Consider the following 17,426-nt stretch of genomic DNA (forward strand, 5'->3'; position numbering starts at 1 on the left):
GTGCTATTTGCCGGCCATAGCGGCTAGAAAAGCTGGGGGCAACGCAATGCCATTTTTCGCGCTACAGTAACTGAACCGCAAAAAGCCGCAATTAGCCGGTTGTAGCCGCTATTTCCTGGATAAGATTGCGCCGCTATACGAGTTTGGGCCACCAGGGAGTACGCTCAGTACGGGAATTCTGGGCCTTTTCAAAATCACCGCACAGAGGCCCAAAAGAGGAGCTACAAAAGAGCCGAGCGCTAACCCTAACAAGCAAAACATCCGCTCCGCTTCCCCGATCTATATCACTGGCGATGGCGGCACGGCGGTGAGCCTGCAACACGGATGCGAAGAAGAACTGCAGGACCATGTCTCAGCCGGAGTCAGGGATCCAGGGAGGCAAGTTTCCTAGTCTGTCCTTCCATTAGTTCATCTTCTATTATCTCAGATACTATCTCTTCTACTCGCATATGTAGATAGATTGTTCCAAGTAGAGGGAACGTAAGTTTATCTTCCAATAGAAGAGAAACGTATTCTATGTTTTACGTTCTGCAATCTAACAAGCTTATGTTCCATCTCCCTTATCGATCTGAAAGCTAACAAGTAGCCAGTTATTATTTTCAGTAGGTTATACGTTGTAGGTAGATTATCAATCAAATAAACCGTGGCAAATCTCCTATGCCTTAACAACAATTTACAATGTTAGTTGTTTCTGAATGCAAGTAATTAATTGTGGCATATATCATCTGCTTCTTCCTTAATTAGGATAGATTAATTATCAATCAAATAGGTCATATGTAGCACTGTAGGTTAATGAAATTATTTTGTACTATTTCTGTAGGTGATTCGGTAACCCAAACACAAGCAAGGCAAGCAGTAACGTCCGGTGACCTTGCATATGCGTACTGTTTTGCCCCAGATGTGAACAAGAAGTACCATTTGCAGTGCAATTTTTGTGACAAGCTATTGAAAGGTGGAATTACTAGAATGAAGTACCATCTTGCTTGCATTACTGGCTTCAATGCTATTAAATGTAAGAAGGTTCCAGCTGATGTGAAGGAAGAGATTATTGCTTTTCTTACGAAGAAGAGTGGTGACAAGCAAAAGAAGAAGGATGAAGTGCAAAGGGTTCGATCTGCAATTAATATAGAGAACTCAGATGATGAAAGGGGTAGTGGGGATGATTCTGACTTTGAGAGGAATGATGTTGTGTTGCTGAAGTCAACAAGAGGCAGTGGGACGAGTAACTCTGGAGCTGTGGTAGGTAGTGGCAGTGCCACTATTGATAAGTTTTAGAAGAAAACATCTATAGAAGAGTCTGTTCGCGATAATCAAAGGGGATTCAACGTTAGCCAGAAGGTCCAATCAAAGTTGTCAACTATGAAAAGAGAAGAGAAAAGGGACAGAGTTTGTGAGTATATTTGCCAGTTTTTCTATGAAGCTAGCATTCCTCACAACACTGTCACCCTCCCTAGCTTTGCTCATATGCTTGAGTCCATCGGACAGTTTGGCAAGGACTTGAGAGGGCCTAGTCCATATGAGATGAGTGGACCATTTTTGCAGAAGAGGAAACAGAAGGTGCTGGATGGATTCAAGAATCATAAGGAATCATGGGAGCTCACAGGTTGCACGGTTATGACTGATGCATGGACAAATAAGAAGGGCAGGGGAGTTATGAATTTAGTTGTGCACAGTGCTCATGGTGTTTGCTTCATTGATTCGGTGGACTGCTCCGGTGACAGAAAAGATGGCAAATACATATTTGACTTGGTGGACAAATGCATAGAAGAAATAGGTGAAGAAAATGTTGTGCAAGTGGTGACAGATAATGCTAGTGTGAATGTATCAGCAGTTAGTATGCTAACAGCAAAGAGACCATCCATATTTTGGAATGGATGTGCTGCTCACTGCCTAGATCTCATGCTAGAGGATCTTGGGAAGCTTGGACCAGTTGCAAAAACTATTTCAAGTGCAAGAGAAGTGACTAGCTTCTTGTATGCTCACACAAGGGTATTGGATTTGATGAGGAAATTTCTTGGGAAGGACTTGGTTCGCTCTGGTGTTACTCGGTTTGCCACTGCTTACTTAAATCTGAAAAGTTTGCTAGACAACAAGAAGGAGTTGACAAGGCTCTTCGGATCAGATGAGATGAATGAACTAGGTTCATACTTGACAAAGGCAAAGGGGAAAAAAGCACTCAAAGTGGTGCGATCTGAAGTTTTTTGGAAACATGTTGACATGGCTGTTAATTTCTTCGAGCCAATGGCTAATGTGCTTCGCAGAATGGACAGTGATGTTCCTGCAATGGGATTCTTCCATGGATTAATGCTTGATGCAAAGAAACATATTGCTGTGAGGTTTGATAATGATGAGAGCAAGTACAAAGTTGCTTGGGACATCATTGATAAAAGGTGGGACAGCAAGCTCAAGACTCCTCTCCACTTGGCTGGCTACTATTTGAATCCTCACTATTATTACCCAAACAAGTCAGAGATTGAGCATGATGGATCATTTAGAGCTGCTGTTATTACATGCATTTGCAAGATGATTGAGGACGAAGAAACCCAAGACACTCTAATTGAAGAACTCAACATGTATCAAGACCAGCAAGGATCTTTCGGCCATGAGATTGCTATAAGGCAAAGGAGAAACAAGAATTTTAATCCAGGTTAGTTATTGTAGCTAATATGATTGATGAATAAAATGCTTCTGTTTCCATTTCTTTAACTATTAACTTGTATAATGTGCATCAAAATGGTGGCTGAACCATGGCACCAGCACACCAAAGTTGAGAACTTTGGCATCTAGGATTCTTAATTTGACATGTAGCTCATCAGCTTGTGAGAGGAACTGGTCAGCTTTCGAAGAGGTAACAAATTATATGTTTGCAGTTTATACAATTGGGTTTTCTGTTTTCTACATTTGTTATAAGTATTTAATTTTTATGAACTTTTAGGTTCATACAAAGAAGCGCAATAGGCTGCTGCATGATAGGATGAGGGATCTTGTGTTTGTGAAATTCAACTCTAAACTAAGGAACAAGAGAGAGAACAAAAACAGAGATCCCATAGAGAAAGAAGTAGATGATGTTCTTGCTGATTATGAAAATGAGTTCATCATTGGGAAAGAACCACCTGCAGAAGCTGATGAAGAACAAGAGAAAGCTCATGAAGATGCATCGGAAGAGGCACCAAACAGGGCATCATCATCACAGGGACAAGCCAAAAGGAAGAGGAGTTCTCGGCCTAGGAAGAAAATCAAGACCGTGAGCCTGCAGTCCTTGATGGCTATGCGTGTTGAAACAATGCCGCAAGCTGCTTCTTCTTCTGAATCGGAGTCTGATAAGTCTCCTTCAGATTCTGGAGAAGAATAGAAGAGAATGCACCACTACCTTTATGGATTATTTATCTGCAAAACTTACTAGCAGTCTGTGTCCAGTGTCGAACTATTTTCTTTGTCGCTTGAGACGGTCCAATGTCTACCGAACTATTTGCTTTGTCGCTTGAGACGATTGCTGAATGTTGGCTTAATGGATGATCTTATGGTTCAGTTATTATGGTCCTGTTTGTCTCAACTATTTAAGCGATGCTGAATTTCTATAGTTCGACATGTATCTTGCACTTATTTTCGAAATTCTTGCATGTATTCTGCAAAACAGCTATTTGGCATAGCGGCAGCTATTGCTGGCAATAGCTGCTCATTGCTGCCGCTAGTGGGTGCCGCTTTTTTCAATAGCCGGCAATTTTAAACATTGCTTATGTTCCCGCCCTTTGCGTTGCCGGCTGCCACTGGTTTGCCTTGCCCCTGCCGGCAGATGCACATCGCGCACTCTCGCCTATCGACCTTCGCCATGTGCGCATTGACGCAAGCTGCACGCCTATCAGCAGGAGTTGCCACATCACTCCTAGACGTCGCCACCATGGCTCGCTGCCGCTGCCAACCACGCGTTTGGATTGGCACGCCGCGAGACTACGACCATCACATCGCACGAGCCATGCCCGCTGGCCATCGCCGGGTCGCAGACCCGCACCATCATGCCAGCATGCCACCGCGAGCCGTAGTGTTGCAGACGTGCCTTGGCCGCCCACTATGTTATCAGCTGTTGCTGGTGTGCCAAGCCCCTATGCTGGTAGATGCGCGTCACTCACTCTCGTCCACTGGCCTTCATCCCACGTGCACTGTCATGAGCTTCACGACTACCAGCAAGAGTCGCCGCACCGCTCCTAGTCATCGCTACGATGCCCTGCTAGCAACCGTGGCCCGAGCGCCCATGCGCCTTGGCCCAGCTGGGTAAGAGCATCACGTGCTACCACCATGAGCCATAGTGATTCGGACATGCATCGACCGCGCCAGATGCACGAGCTGATCCACCTAGGCCAGCCAGAGACGCTGCGAGCGTCCCTCTGCCGAGTGTCACAGTTTTAGTTGGGCTCGGCCTGGGCTTAAGAGGCGAGTTCGACTCCCCTGGCGTATAGTGCCTAACGTTGATAAATTGTTCTCTTTTTTATGAATTGTTCTCTTTGATGGACAAGAAGAAAAAGTAATCATTTATTTTTTTCTCACTTATGGATGGCATTGGTGGGTAATTTTCATCAACTCTAGACATACTTTAAATCTCAACCATCGATCCTCATAGTTAACATAAAATTAACGAATATAAAGAGGTGACGGATGGAGAACTATGAAAGCCTTCGTCCTTTATTATTAGGTAAAGATTTTTCAAAATGCTACCACTATTTTGGTTGGCTCTTCCAAAAAACAATAATGACCGAATGCTTAAGTTTTGATCAGGTTTATGACATGGACGGTCCACATGTCAGGAGAAAAATCATTTGACCGTTTGTTGACTGTTAAGTTTAATGTTGAGCCCACAAGTCTATGTCACCTAGATCAAGGAAGGTACGTGACATAGTCATCGCTTTTGACACGCTCACTGAGGAATCTCAAATTATCTATCTACTGGGGATAATAGAGTGGTCGTGATAGCTTTTCCCTACTGACGCCTCCCCCTGCCACCGCGTCGCCTAACCTACCCGACATGGGGGGGATCTGCCGCCGCCGGGCCAAAGGCCTCCTCCCTCGTCCTCTCTCCCCTGCTGCCGCCAGAGGCCATGGCCGTAGCCTGGCCAATGATGGCGGCGACGGGGCTTTCCCCCTCGTGTGGTGGCTGCGTCTTCCCCTGGCAGCGGCGGCGCATAGAACTACGGGGCACCGGCTGGAGGAACTATGCCCTAGAGGCAACAATAAAGTTGTTATTTATATTTCCTTATACATCATGATAAATGTCTTTTATTCATGCTAGAATTGTATTAACCGGAAAATTGATACATGCGTGAATACATAGACGAAACAGAGTGTCCCTAGTATGCCTCTACTAGACTAGCTCGTTAATCAAAGATGGTTATGTTTCCTAACCATAGACATGAGTTGTCATTTGATTAACGGGATCACATCATTAGGAGAATGATGTGATGGACAAGACCCATCCGTTAGCTTAGCAATATGATCGTTTAGTTTTTCTGCTATTGCTTTCTTCATGACTTATACATGTTCCTATGACTATGAGATTATGCAACTCCCGAATACCGGAGGAACACCTTGTGTGCTATCAAACGTCACAAAGTAACTGGGTAATTATAAAGATGCTCTACAGGTGTCTCCGAAGGTGTTTGTGGTGTTGGCATAGATCGAGAATAAGATTTGTCACTCCGAGTGTCGGAGAGGTATCTCTGGGCCCTCTCGGTAATACACATCATAATAAGCCTTGCAAGGAAATGACTAATGAGTTAGTCAGGAGATGATGTATTACGGAACGAGTAAAGAGACTTGCCGGTGACGAGATTGAACTAGGTATGATGATACCGACGATTGAATCTCGGGCAAGTAACATACCGATGACAAAGGGGACAACGTATGTTGTTATGCGGTTTGACCAATAAAGATCTTCATAGAATATGTGGGAACCAATATGAGCATCCAGGTTCCTCTATTGGTTATTGACCGGAGATGAGTCTCGTTCATGTCTACATAGTTCTCGAACCCGTAGGGTCCGCACGCTTAACGTTCGATGACGATCGGTAATATGAGTTTATGTGTTTTGATGCACCGAAGGTAGTTCAGAGTCCCTGATGTGATCAGAGACATGACGAGGAGTCTCGAAATGGTCGAGACATAAATATTGATATATTGTAAGGTTATATTCGGACACCGGAAGGATTCCGGGGGTCACCGGATAAATACCGGAGCACCGGGAGGTTACCGGAACCCCTCGGGGAGTATATGGGCCTTATTGGGATTTAGGGGGAGAGAGGGACTGCCTAGGGCTGGGCCGCGCGCCCCCCAAGCCTAGTCCGAATTGGACTAAGGGGAAGGGGCAGTGCCCCCTCTTTCCTTCTCTTTCTCTCCTTCCCTTCCCCCTCCTACTCCTACTAGGAAAGGGGAGTCCTACTCCTAGTGGGAGTAGGACTCCCCATTGGCGCGCCTCCTCCTCCTAGGCCGACCGCATCCTCCCTCTCCCTCCTTTATATACGTGGGGAGGGCACCTCTTGGACACAGATCAATTGTTCCTAGCCATGTGCGGTGCCCCCCTCCACAGTTACACACCTTGGTCATATCATTGCAGTGCTGAGGCGAAGCCCTGCGCAGGTAACTTCATCATCACCGTCACCACGCCGTTGTGCTGACGAAACTCTCCTGCGACACTCAACTGGATCAAGAGTTCGTGGGACATCATCGAGCTGAATGTGTGCTGAACGCGGAGGTACCGTACGTTCGGTGCTAGGATTCGTTGGATCGCGAAGACGTTGGACTACATCAACCGTGTTACTAAACGCTTCCGCTTCCGGTCTACGAGGGTACATGGGCACGCTCTCCCGCTCATTGCTATGCTTCTCCTAGATAGATCTTTCATGATCGTAGGAAATTTTTTGAAATACTATGATACGTCTCCAACGTATCTACTTTTCCAAACACTATTGCCTTTCTTTTGGACTCTAACTTGCATGATTTGAATGGAACTAACCCGGACTAACGTTGTTTTCAGCAGAATTGCCATGGTGTTATTTTTGTGCAGAAGTAAAAGTTCTCGGAATGACCTGAAAATCCACGGAGAATATTTTTGGAATTTATAAAAAATATTGGCGAAAGAATCAAGACCAGGGGGCCCACACCCTGTCCATGAGGGTGGGGGCGCGCCTACCCCCCTGGGCGCACCCCCTATCTCGTGGGCCCCCTGAGGCTCCACCGACCTCAACTCCAACTCCATATATTCATGTTTGGGGAGAGAAAAAATCAAAGAGAGGGATTCATCATGTTTTACGATACGGAGCCGCCGCCAAGCCCTAATCTCTCTCAGGAGGGCTGATCTGGAGTCCGTTCGGGGCGTCGTCATCATCAACCATCCTTCATCACCAATTTCATGATGCTCACCGCCGTGCGTGAGTAATCCCATCGTAGGCTTGCTGGACGGTGATGGGTTGGATGAGATTTACCATGTAATCGAGTTAGGGCCCGTTCGAAAGTGATCTGGCTCCGCGCTTCTCCGGAATCTGGCGAGGAGCTGGCCGAACGCCGCAACTTCGAGAAGCCCGCTCCTAGAATCCGCTCGGCCCGCAGTGCCAAAAACAGAAGCGACGATCGCCCAGCTCCTGGAAAACGAGAATCGGGAGTTGCTGGATATTACATGGAATGCCCTCCCGAAGTGCCTCCTCGAAGTGTTTTCTTCTCGCTACAGGGTTTGTTAGGGAATCGTGGAGAAGCTGGCTTGTGGAGAAGCTGGGTCGTTAGGGAATCCAGACCACTTCCGAACGGGCCCTTAGTTTTGTTAGGGTTTGATCCCTAGTATCCATTATGTTCTAAGATTGATGTTGCTATGACTTTGCCATGCTTAATGCTTGTCACTAGGGCCCGAGTGCCATGATTTCAGATCTGAACCTATTATGTTTTCATGAATATATGTGAGTTCTTGATCCTATCTTGCAAGTCAATAGTCACCTACTATGTGTTATGATCCGGCAACCCCGAAGTGACAATAATCGGGACCACTCCCGGTGATGATCGTAGTTTGAGGAGTTCATGTATTCACTAAGTGTTAATGCTTTGGTCTGGTACTCTATTAAAAGGAGGCCTTAATATCCCTTAGTTTCCAATAGGACCCCGCTGCCACGGGAGGGTAGGACAAAAGATGTCATGCAAGTTCTTTTCCATAAGCATGTATGACTATATTCAGAATACATGCCTACATTACATTGATGAACTGGAGCTAGTTCTGTGTCACCCTATGTTATAACTGTTGCATGAGGAATCGCATCCGACATAATTATCCATCACTGATCCATTGCCTACGAGCTTTTCACATATTGATCTTTGCTTAGTTACTTTTCGTTGCCACTGTTACAACTACTACAAAAACTGCTACTGTAACTTTTGCCACCGTTACCGTTACTTCCAGACTACTTTGCTACTAAATACTTTGTTGCAGATATTAAGTCTTCCAAGTGGGGTTGAATTGACAACTCAACTGCTAATACTTGAGAATATTCTTTGGCTCGCCTTCTGTCGAATCAATAAATTTGGGTTAAATACTCTACCCTCGAAAACTGTTGCGATCCCCTATACTTGTGGGTTATCAAGACTATTTTTTGGCGCTGTTGCCGGGGAGCATAGCTCTATTCTTTGACTCACTTGGGATTTATATCTGTTGATCACTATGAAGAACTTGAGAGACGAAAAACCAAGATCTTTCCCTCAACTACGAGGGGAGGTAAGGAACTGCCATCTAGCTCTGCACTTAATTCACCCTCTGTTATGAGTAAATTTGCGACAACTACACCTGCTATTGATTCTGATATGTCGCATGTTTTTGATGATTTTGCTTCTGCTATGCATGATACTTATGATGAAACTACTTCTATGTTTGATAATACTGTGCCACTAGGTGAATCTCTTGATGAACAACTTGCTAGGGCTAGAGAGAATGAAATTATTGAAACTGATAATATTGATGAAAGTGATGATGAAGATTCTCCCCCTAGATATGAATTGCCTGTTGTTCCTGAGGGTTATGTTATGGATGAAGAAACTGCTAGAGAACTTTTAGCTTGCAAAGATAGATATGATCTTAAGAAATGGTTAGCTAAGCTGAAAGAAAAGTCTTTGAATGCTAGAATGAAATATGACACTTCACCTATCTGTATCTCTGATAAGGATTATGATTTCTCTGTCGATCTAGAGATAATTACTTTGGTTGAATCTGATCCTTTTTATGGCTATGAATCTAAAACTGTTGTGGCACATCTTACTAAATTAAATGATATAGCCACTCTATTCACCAATGAGGAAAAAATTCGTTACTACTATATCCTTAAGTTATTTCCGTTCTCATTAAAGGGTGATGCTAAAACATGGTTTAATTCTCTTGATCCTGGTTGTGTGCGTTGTCCCCAGGACATGATTTATTACTTCTCTGCTAAATATTTCCCTGCTCATAAGAAACAAGCTGCTTTAAGGGAAATATATATTTTTGTGCAAATTGAAGAAGAGAGTCTCCCACAAGCTTGGGGGAGGCTTCTCCGATTACTTAATGCTTTGCCTGATCATCCTCTTAAGAAAAATGAAATACTTGATATTTTTTATAATGGACTAACTGATGCTTCCAGAGACCACCTGGATAGTTGTGCTAGTTGTGTTTTCAGCGAAAGAACTGTTGAGCAAGCTGAGTTGCTATTGAATAATATGTTGAGTAATGAAAATAATTGGACACTTCCTGCACCAACTCCTAAGCGAACTCCGAAAAAGGGGGTATTCTATTTCTCAGTCCTGAAGATATACAAGAGGCAAAGAAATCTATGAAAGAAAAAGGTATTAAAGCTGAAGATGTCAAGAATTTATCACCTATTGAAGAAATACATGGTCTTGATAACCCGACACAAGTAGTAAAGGTAAATTCTCTCTATAGACTTGATGAAGGTTATATTCCTCGTAATAAGTCTGCTAGCCAATGCTTAGATGAGTTTGACAATTTTACTGTTAAACAAGAAAACTTCAATGCTTATGTTGGTAGACAATTGAAACGTAATGCTTATATGATTGAACACTTGAGTGATTATATGTCTAGAGTTAAAGGTGAACTTAAACTCATTAGTAAACATGCTTCTATGGTTACCACTCAGGTAGAACAAGTGCTTAAAGCACAAAATGATGTGCTCAATGAATTAAATAATAAGAAAAATGATAATGCTGTTAGAGTTATAACTAGAGGGGGTAGAATGACTCAGGAACCTCTGTATCCTGATGGCCACCCTAAGAGAATTGAGCAAGATTCTCAGAGAACTAATGTTGAAGCACCTAGTCCTTCTAAGAAGAAGAAAAAAGAAAAATGATAGGACTTTGCATGCTTCTAGTGAACCTGTTGCTGACACACCTGAGAATCCCAATGATATTCTATTTTTGATGCTGAAACACAATCTGGTAATGAACATGAAATTAGTGATAATATTAATGATGATGTTCATGATGATGCTCAACCTAGCAATAACGATGATGTAGAGATTGAACCTGTTGTTGATCTTGATAACCCACAATCAAAGAATCAACGTTATGATAAAAGAGACTTCATTGCTAGGAAGCACGGTAAAGAAAGAGAACCATGGGTTCAGGAACCCATGCCTTTTCCTCCTAAACCATCCAAGAAAAAGGATGATGAGGATTTTGAGCGCTTTGCTGAAATGATTAGACCTATCTTTTTGCGTATGCCTTTGACTGATATGCTTAAAACGAATCCTTATGCTAAGTATATGAAAGATATTGTTACCAATAAAAGAAAGATACCGGAAGTTGAAATTGCCACCATGCTTGCCAATTATACTTTTAAAGGTGGAATACCAAAGAAACTAGGGGATCCAGGAGTACCAACTATACCATGCTCCAATAAAAGAAACTATGTTAAAACCGCTTTATGTGATCTTGGAGCCGGTGTTAGTGTTATGCCTCTCTCTTTATATCATAGACTCGATTTGAATAAGTTGACACCTACTGAAATATCTTTGCAAATGGTCGATAAATCAACTGCTATACATGTCGGTATTTGTGAGGATGTGCCTGTTGTGGTTGCAAACGTTACTATTTTAACGGACTTTGTTATTCTTGATATTCCCGAGGACGATAGTATGTCGATTATCCTTGGTAGACCCTTTTTAAATACTGCAGGGGCTGTTATTGATTGCAACAAAGGTAATGTCATTTTTCATGTTAATGGTAATGAGCATCCGGTACACTTTCCGAGGAAACAACCTCAAGTCCACAGTATCAATTCTATTGGAAAATTTTCAACGATTACTATTGGAGGATTTGAATTTCCTCTTCCTACTGTCAAGAAGAAATATGATATTCTTATTGTTGGGGACATACATATCCCCGTTGAGGTAACCTAGTGTTATTCGAAAATTCTCCGGTTTCATGTTATTCGGAAAGAGTTTGTTAACAAGACTTGATCAACCTTGTTAGTAGTTTACTTTTGATGAGCATGAGATGGATGAAGTTAGAAAGCACAACTCTCTGTACCCTCCTTTACTTTCTGTTATTTAGATTAAATAAAGCAAAAATAGTATTTTCTGTCTGTTTTCTGAATTATCCTTGCAATAAAAACCCCAAAAATAAAAGTTCTCCAAATGTCCCGAAATTGCAATATGATTTTTTGTGGAATATTTAAGAATATTTGGCGCTGAGAAAACACCAGGGGGCCATTGTTGCACGAAGGTTACATCTTAACGATTTAAGTGGAGATTTGTTTGGTGGAATTTATGCAACTCGTGTGGCCAATGATCTTCGTGTACCCATACATGAAAATGATATGAAGTTGCCTCCTGCTTATCTAGACTATAATGCTATGGTTTGTCATCAGTTTGTTGAGAGGAATGAACAATTCCTCCAGTACCGACTAATCTTTGACAGACAGCGCACCGTCCATGTTGCCCTTCCTGCTCCTACTTTCTTTAACTTTCAGGCAAAAAGGAGATATGTTATAACCAGGGAGGAGGAGAACGAGTATAAGGAGAGGACAGAGGCGGCTCGTCTCCAAGCTGCAGCTCATCAGGCAATAGCCGCTGCATCGCAGTACAACCCCAACTACGACTTTGGATATCCGCCAGGCCAGCAGTGGCCATAGACCAACTTAGGCCAAAAGCCTAAGCTTGGGGGAGTACGTATTTCTCACCGATATTACATTCATGTTCACTCACTCATGCCAGACGTCGGTGCTCATACTTTTTCATTGTATTATCCATGCTAGTTTATTTCCTTTTCTAAGCCTTTTTCTTGTGTGTTTGAAAAACCTTAAGAAAAACAAAAAAAATAGTTGTAGCTTTTAGCTAGTTTGCTTTCCATGACTGTAGTGGTAATTAAAAGAAAACCCAAAAAGATTTCTCGTTCTTCTTTTGCTTGTTGGGAGCTTTCCCGTGTAAATAGTTTTATTTCTTTTCTTTTCTCTGGGGGTCTAGAGGAGAAGACCATGATTAAAATGTTGAGTGGCTCTCATATGCATTATTGCTGATTTAACCAAGAGCCCATATTACCTTGTCTTCTCCCTTGTGTTAAATGCTTGCAGATTCCAGCTTAGTCCAATGCATGTGCACTATTATTATTATTCACACCGTTCGGTCGTGCGAGTGAAAGGCAATAATGACGATATATGATGGACTGATTGAGATGAGAGAAGCTGGTATGAACTCGACCTATCTTGTTTTTGTAAATATGATTAGTTCATCGTTCCTGATTCAGCCTATTATGAATGAAACATGCTTGCAATGACAATTAGAGATTATAGTTGCTCATGCCATGCTTAATGAGCTAGGAGTTTATAATAGTTTACCTTGCGTGCCAACATGCTATTAAAATGGCTGTGATGTGGTATGATAGGGTGGTATCCTCCTTTGAACGATTCGAGTGATTTGACTTGGCACATGTTCACGCATGTAGTTGAAACAAAATCAACATAGCCTCCACGATATTTATGTTCATGGTGATTTATATCCTACTCATGATTGCACTCATTGTTGATTAATTTTAATGCATGTTCATGACTGTTGTCGCTCTCTAGCTGGTCGCTTCCCAGTCTCTTTCTAGCCTTCACTTGTACTAAGCGGGCATACTGCTTGTGCATCCACTTCCATAAACCCCAAAGTTATTCCATATGAGTCCACCATACCTTCCTATATGCGGTATTTACCTGCCGTTCCAAGTAAATTTGTATGTGCCAAACTCTAAACCTTCAAATGAAATTCTATTTTGTATGCTCGAATAGCTCATGTATCAACTAGGGCTGTCTATATCTTCCATGCTAGGTGGGTTATTCTCACGATGAGTGGACTCCGCTCATCATTCACGAGAAAATGGCCGGTAACCGGGATGCCCAGTCCCATGCTTAAATCAAATCAAAATACTTAAACAAAACTCCCCTAGGACTGTTGTTGCTATGGACGGTACCCGTTGTTTCGGGCCAGCCATGGAGTGTGCTTGTTGGTGGTGGGGGAGTATAAACTTTACCATTCAGTTTGGGAACCGCCTATAATGTGTGTAGCATGGAAAATATCGGGATCTCTTGGTTGTTATGTTGACGATGAAAGTATGCAACTCAAAATATTATTTATCTCTGTTTCAAAACTCGAGCTCTGGAACCTCTGCAAATCCCTGCTTCCCTCTGCGAAGGGCCTATCTATTTACTTTTATGTTGAGTCATCATCCTCTTATTAAAAAGTAGCAGTTCGAGAGCACCGCTGTCATTTGCATGCATTACTATTAATTTACATTGAGTATGACTGTGATTGGATCTCTTTTACCATGAATTACAATGTCTAGTTAGTCCTTGATCTTCAGGGGTGCTCTGCATTTATGTTTTGCGATCTCACAAAGGGCTAGCGAGATACCATCTTGTTATATCATTTTATGATTGTTTTGAGAAAGTGTTGTCATCCGAGATTTATTATTATTACTCGCTAGTTGATTATGCCATTGATATGAGTAAACATGAGACCTAAATGTTATTGTGAATGTGGTTAGTTCATAATCTTTGCTGAAAACTTGAATGCTGGCTTTACATATTTGCAACAACAAGAGCAAACAGAGTTTGTAAAAGTTTTTCTTTATCACTTTCAGTTTGTCAACTGAATTGCTTGAGGACAAGCAAAGGTTTAAGCTTGGGGGAGTTGATACGTCTCCAATGTTTCTACTTTTCCAAACACTTTTGCCCTTGTTTTGGACTCTAACTTGCATGATTTGAATGGAACTAACCCTGACTGACGCTATTTTCAGCAGAATTGCCATGGTGTTATTTTTGTGCAGAAATAAAAGTTCTCGGAATGACCTAAAAATCCATGAAGAATATTTTTGGAATTTATAAAAAATATTGGCGAAAGAATCAAGACAAGGGGGCCCACACCCTGTCCACCAGGGTGGGGGCGCGCCTGCCTCCCTGGGCGCGCCCCTGTCTCATGGGCCCCCTGAGGCTCCACCGACCTCAACTCCAACTCCATATATTCATGTTTGGGGAGAAAAAAATCATAGAGAAGGATTCATCGCGTTTTATGATACGGAGCCGCCGCCAAGCCCTAATCTCTATTGGGAGGGCTAATCTGGAGTCCGTTAGGGGCTCCGGAGATGGGAATCTGTCGCCGTCGTCATCATCAACCATCCTCCATCACCAATTTCATGATGCTCACCGTCGTGCATGAGTAATCCCATCGTAGGCTTGCTGGACGGTGATGAGTTGGATGAGATTTACCATGTAATCGAGTTAGTTTTGTTAGGGTTTGATCCCTAGTATCCGTTATGTTCTAAGATTGATGTTGCTATGTCTTTGCCATGCTTAATGCTTGTCACTAGGGCCCGAGTGCCATGATTTCAGATCTGAACCTATTATGTTTTCATGAATATATGTGAGTTCTTGATCCTATCTTGCAAGTCAATAGTCACCTACTATGTGTTATGATCCGGCAACCCCGAAGTGACAATAATCAGGACCACTCCTAGTGATGACCGTAGTTTGAGGAGTTCATGTATTCACTAAGTGTTAATGCTTTGGTCTGGTACTCTATTAAAAGGAGGCCTTAATATCCCTTAGTTTCCAATAGGACCCCGCTGCCACGGGAGGGTAGGACAAAAGATGTCATGCAAGTTCTTTTCCATAAGCACGTATGACTATATTCAGAATACATGCCTACATTACATTGATGAACTGGAGCTAGTTCTGTGTCACCCTATGTTATAGCTGTTGCATGAGGAATTGCATCTGACATAATTATCCATCACTGATCCATTGCCTACGATCTTTTCACATATTGATCTTTGCTTAGTTACTTTTCCGTTGCCACTGTTACAATTACTACAAAACTGCTACTGTTACTTTTGCCACCGTTACCGTTACTTCCATACTACTTTGCTGCAGGTATTAAGTCTTCCAGGTGTGGTTGAATTGACAACTCAAATTCTAATACTTGAGAATATTCTTTGGCTCCCCTTGCGTCGAATCAATAAATTTGGGTTGAATACTCTACCCTCAAAAACTGTTGCGATTCCCTATACTTGTGGGTTATCATACTACGTTCCCCAACACCGGCGGCGTGGAGCGGCGGGTTCCCAGCGGCAGGTGTGACAGCGGCGTCAGCACAGGTGCGATACCGCGGCAGAGGAGCCCCTGTGGCGGCGGCCCAGATCGCGGGATCTTGCCGTACCCAGATGGGCTTCGGCGGGCCGGCTGATCTGGTGAGTGTCTACAGGCGGGCATGGTGGGACTAACGACGCCGGCCTAGGCACCATGGTGGTGCCATGGCCGGTCAGGCGGCGGCGGCCTGGATTCTCCGTCCAGTCTCCGGCAGCGATGGCGGCGGTTCGTGTAGAAGTTGCTTGATGGAGGTCCTCTGTTCAGATCTGGGTGAAAACCTGGCCAAGGCCGGCGGTGCGGCGCTGTTATGCGGTGTTTCCTTCTTAAAGGCATCGCCAAGGAGAAGTTCAATACATCTATCTGCTACCTCCGGGGGAAACCCTTGATCAGTAGATCGGATGACGGCGGTGCGTTGGTGTCGTTGCCTCCTTGGGGGCGTCATTCCTAGAGGCGTACATGGGATCGAGGGACCAGTGGGCGGCTTTCTTGGTGGTGCGGTGCTTCATACTACACATTGATGATGGCAGATCTCGGCGGCGTGGCGCAGTGGAGGCTCGGCCCCCGATGTATGAGGATGGACTCGCCCAGGAGGACGACGCTGTCTGGCATCATGGTGGCGTCGATGGCAGAGAGACCTGGCACGGTAGATGCAACAATACAGCTCTGAAGATGGATTGGTGGCAGGTGGTTGCGGCGGCCTCATACCCGGCAGGTGTCCTGGTTGAGGAGTGCGCCGGACTGGTGGGTGCCCCATACCCGGCAGGCGTCCTGGTTAGGACCTCAGGTCTTAGATGTTAGGTTTGGCTGCGAGGTCTGTTTGGTACTAGGCTCAGACTATCAGCATCCCTACATCAACTGGATAGGAGTAGCGACAGATGTTGCCTAGACGGTGGCTTTAGTCTTACTGTTGTATGACTTTGTAAGGTCTTATGTGAATAATTAATAAAGTGGCTGCATGCATCGTCCAGATACATAGGCCGGGGGTCCTCCCCCATTTCTAAAATAAAATATATTGGAGAAAATCAAGCTAGTTGTCTTTGACTTCCAGACCTTTATCAAGTAAGAAAGAGGATGCAGATATAGTACTACCAGCTTGCCAAGTGCCTAGCTAGTTAAAGATGTTATTTCATTACTTTCTTTTCTCTATTGTTTCGGTTAGGATTTACTCATTAGGAAGTAGCTTGTAGTATTAGTGGAGTGTGACCAGATACCACATATTTATTAGTAATTTGGTACTCTGGTAGTGCCTTTTCAGCTTGTGATTATTTTTCTTGCTTGCTCTAGTCACAATCTTGTCCAACGTTTTTATATGTCATATGATGACACACACAAACACCTCCTTGAAGATTATTTTTGCTTTGTCCCCTAACAAATGAATATTAAATCTGAGTACTTTGTAGTGACTGCAAGTGGCATTTTGGTTCTTAGGACATTCTGATTTTGAGTACTTTGTAGAGCTTCAAAGAAGCTTGAAAAATTAATATTCTTTTCGCAAGCAATGTAGTCCAATTTTTATGCACACTGCACATATCATATGTTGGTTCATACTATTTTATCTTAATCCATTCATACTTAAAAATAGTCTATTGAAGTCATTACAGATTCCCAACCCTAGCCGCCCCTCCTCCTCACCCCCCTCTCCCCTTCCTTGTCGCCGCCTGAGGCAGCCGCCGGGCAAGCCCGGGGCGCCAAGGATGGTGGCGGCGGGGCCTCGGTTGCCCTGCCTCTACGTGGGGAACCCTGGATCTGGAGCGGCGGCTCCATTGGCAAGGCACGGCCGGCTAGCAGCCGTGCG

At 43.6% G+C, this 17,426-nt stretch overlaps 1 protein-coding gene across 1 annotated transcript; it reads left to right on the forward strand.

Annotated features, from left to right (window-relative positions):
- Positions 1–1,464: 1,464 nt before the first annotated feature.
- Positions 1,465–3,352, forward strand: LOC109758914 (uncharacterized). Its single transcript, XM_020317776.3, has 3 exons — positions 1,465–2,647; positions 2,817–2,848; positions 2,936–3,352. Exons 1-3 carry the CDS (start codon positions 1,465–1,467, stop codon positions 3,350–3,352), a joined length of 1,632 nt encoding a protein of 543 aa, XP_020173365.3.
- The last annotated feature ends 14,074 nt before the right edge of the window (positions 3,353–17,426 follow it).

Source organism: Aegilops tauschii, chromosome 6 (genome assembly GCF_002575655.3).
Source record: "Aegilops tauschii subsp. strangulata cultivar AL8/78 chromosome 6, Aet v6.0, whole genome shotgun sequence".
NCBI lineage: Eukaryota > Viridiplantae > Streptophyta > Magnoliopsida > Poales > Poaceae > Aegilops > Aegilops tauschii.

Excerpts from the sequence above, each read along its gene's own strand:
- LOC109758914 (XM_020317776.3), top strand. The coding sequence starts at position 1,465 with ATGCTTGAGTCCATCGGACAGTTTGGCAAGGACTTGAGAGGGCCTAGT. Across the intron at positions 2,648-2,816 it reads AAACAAGAATTTTAATCCAG|CTTGTGAGAGGAACTGGTCA; the intron begins GTTAGTTATTGT and ends GTAGCTCATCAG. Across the intron at positions 2,849-2,935 it reads ACTGGTCAGCTTTCGAAGAG|GTTCATACAAAGAAGCGCAA; the intron begins GTAACAAATTAT and ends ATGAACTTTTAG.